Source organism: Bison bison, unplaced genomic scaffold, assembly GCF_000754665.1.
Source record: "Bison bison bison isolate TAMUID 2011002044 unplaced genomic scaffold, Bison_UMD1.0 scf7180017864473, whole genome shotgun sequence".
NCBI classification, from domain to species: domain Eukaryota; kingdom Metazoa; phylum Chordata; class Mammalia; order Artiodactyla; family Bovidae; genus Bison; species Bison bison.
The window spans coordinates 1,782,764-1,786,195 of record NW_011495034.1 but is presented as its reverse complement, the minus strand read 5'-3'; the positions used below and the strand labels follow the sequence as shown (position 1 = coordinate 1,786,195).

General features: G+C 32.2%; 1 protein-coding gene across 2 annotated transcripts in view; it reads left to right on the top strand.

Moving 5' to 3' along the window:
• Positions 1-3,432, top strand: part of IBTK (inhibitor of Bruton agammaglobulinemia tyrosine kinase) — a 94,019-nt gene that overhangs the window by 53,592 nt on the left and 36,995 nt on the right. For both annotated transcript variants that reach the window (XM_010861727.1, XM_010861726.1), the window contains exon 19: positions 1,832-1,892. In XM_010861727.1, coding sequence (XP_010860029.1) covers positions 1,832-1,892 — 61 coding nt within the window. The remainder of the gene's footprint in view (positions 1-1,831; positions 1,893-3,432) is intronic.

Here is a 3,432-nt window from a genome sequence, read left to right as displayed (position 1 = left end):
TTTAAAGTCAGTCTCCAAAAAAAAATAAATAAATAAAGTCAGTCTCCAGTATAATTCTGTATTTTGCTTTAATTGTAATAATAGGTAACACTTATTGCCATAATAATAGTTATTAATAATAGTAATATAATAGTAGTTACATAGTAATAGTTATAATAATACTACCATGTGCCAGGCAGCATTCTAGAAGTGTTGTATGGATGCTCATAATTTTCATGAAAACCTTATAAAGTAGATTTTTTATATCCTCATATGAGGATGAAAAAAACCCATGAAACTTCTTTTGCAAATAATCAAGAAAAACCTTGATTCATATAATTAGAAGTAGTAACAGTTGTTTGATAAGTAACTTTTCAAAGTCAGGATGATTTTTAATAAAACTAATTTCAAAACATGTTTGAAATAAAAGTTTTCTACCTTTTTATAAAGATGAATCACTAAGATATTCTTAATAATTGACATTTAGGGTTCTATTTAGAAAAAATTCTTATGGGCGTTTAATCTTTGTTACTTGGTGAAAAATGCTTTCTAAATACAAATTAATAGTATGGGATGTTAGACAATGTCATTTAAAATGCCTCTGGTATTTTAGTGGCAGAACAAAGGTTTCAGAATAAATTCATTTATTTTTGCTGACATTAGTAATTCTAATCATAGCAATTTTTTCTCATTATTGCCAAATTAAGCTCTTTTAATATGTGAGATAAGAATCAACCACAGTGTGAAATGAACACCATATCTAAAATATGATGTTGGAAAATGATGTGTCACACTGTTTTTCAAGTATTACGTTGTGACAAATTTGTCAGCTGAAGTATTAAGGGTGGCACATGTGCTATGTTGAATAATTTTACATAAGTAGACTTGCATAAGTTTCATTTAAATAAAGATTTGTTTGTATAAATGTAAACATTTATAGTCAAATACATGTTTTTCAGAAGTGTAAATAAACATGCAAATAGATGTTAAGAAAGGAGAGCTGCATCCAAATTGATGTAGCATCAGAAGTTAATTATCTTCAAATCCTAAAAAAACTGGAATGGTACAGATTTGAATGTGCTTGTTCCATATTGTTGTTTAGTTGCTAAGTCATGTCTGACTCTGCGATCCCGTGGACTGTAGCCCACCAGGCTCCTCTGTCCATGGGATTCTCTAGTTAGGAATACTGGAGTGGGTTGCCATTTCCTTCTCCATGTTTTCATGTTAGTTGTAAAATAGTTTGAAGTATACTTTGGAATGAAAACTGATTTAAAATTTTACTGATCCCTCAAAGTATCAGTAAAATTCCTGACAGCCTCTTTGAATTCAGTTGAACTAGTCCAAATGTCATTTTATACATGAAGATCTTAAAACCTAGAGAGATGAAGTGAGTTGCTCAAGGTCATGTAGATAATTAGGAACAATGATAATTCTAGATAGAATTCAGGTACCTGATAGGCCGTTGTTCTAGCAATATAATACTCTTTTGTAGGATTATAATTAATTATACTAATTAGTGATATATTACATATGATCATAATATATAATATTAATTATTACTCTTTAAGGATTTTAATTTGTAGAAAATGAAAGTTGAAAATTTATATTTTATTATGATAGAAAATATTTTTCTATTATTCGTAAGAGTTGCTTGAGCTTTATTCAGTATGTTTGCTATATATTTGAAATATATAATCACACATACTTCCCAAAAGAGTTTGTTACTGTTGACATATTAAAAGAAATAAATGTTACTTATTCAACAATATAAAATGTCTCTATATATTTGAAAATCTTACCAGGTGTTAAATTACTTGAGTCTTAAGATAGAATTTTATAATTTATTTTTTAGATCTCTTGATGTTTTAAGTGATGGTGTTTTGAAGGACCTTTCTGTGTTTTACCGGAAAATGGTAAGGTTTATGTTTTTTTTCAGTTACAGTATCAAGTAAAGCAGTATATTTCGCCCAGCTTCTCAGTAGAACAAATTCCTAATGAATTCTGATTCATTAGGATCTTTTAAAAATGAGGACATAAGACTTAGGTACCCACTGTACAGGAAAACATGATAATCAAAATTAAAGATTTTCAATGATAAAATTAATGTCTATTTAAATTGCTTTATAAATGGAATTTATGGAAAGCTTCAGAGTCTTGTTATTTTTTATTTAGCAAAGATCCAGAAATTATAAAAACATGGGCTTTTAATGGTTTTATTTATTTTTATTCAGGTGACATTGATTTATAATACTGTATAAGTTTCATGTGTACAGCATTATATTTCTGTTTCTGTATACTCTATAGGTTGCTTCCAACCAAAAATTTAACTTCTGTCTGTTAGCATATGGTTGATCCCTTTTACCTGTTTCAACACCTGCTTTTCCCTCTCATAATCACTACTCTGTTCTCTGTACAAAGGGAATTTTGGGGTTTAGTTTGTTCATTTATTTTGTTTTTGTTTATTAGTGTTTCATATTCCATCTATGAGTGAAATCATGCAATATTTGTCTATCTCCATCTGACTTATTTCACTTAGCATAATACCCTCATGGTCTATCTGTGTCATTGCAAATGGCAAGAGTTCATCTTTTCTCATGGTTGAGTAGTATTCCATTGTGTGTATATATATATGTGTGTGTGTGCATGTGTATTTATATATGCAAATGCATATAACACAGGTTCTTTATTCATCCCTTGATGGGCACATACATTGCTTTCATATCTTGGCTATTATAAATAATGCTGCAGTGAATATAGGGGAGCATATATCTTTACTAATAAGTGTTTTTGTATTCTTTGGATGAATACCCAGAAGTGGAGTACCTGGCTATAATATGCTTCAATTCAGTTCAGTTCAGTTCAGTTCAGTCACTCAGTCAGGTCCAACTCTCTGCGACCCCATGAACCGCAGCACACCAGGCCTCCCTGTCCATCATCAACTCCCGGAGTGCACCCAAACCCATGTCCATTGAGTCGGTGATGCCATCCAGCCGTCTCATCCTCTGTCATCCCCTTCTCCTCCTACCCTCAATCTTTCCCAGCATCAGGGTCTTTCCAAATGAGTCAGCTCTTCGCATCAGGTGGCCAAAGTATTGGAGTTTCAGCTTCAGCATCAGTCCTTCTAGTGAACACCCAGGACTGATCTCTAGGATGGACTGGTTGGATCTCCTTGCTCTCCAAGGGACTTTCAAAAGTCTTCTCCAATACCACAGTTCAAAAGCATCAATTCTTTGGCACTCAGCTTTCTTAATGGTCCAACTCTCACATCCATACATGACTACTGGAAAAACCATAGCCTTGACTAGATGGACCTTTGTTGGTAAAGTAATGTCTCTGCTTATTAATATATTATCTAAGTTGGTCATAACTTTCCTTCCAAGGAGTAAGTGTCTTTTAATTTCATGGCTGCAATCACCATCTGCAGTGATTTTGGAGCCCAGAAAAAGTCAGCCA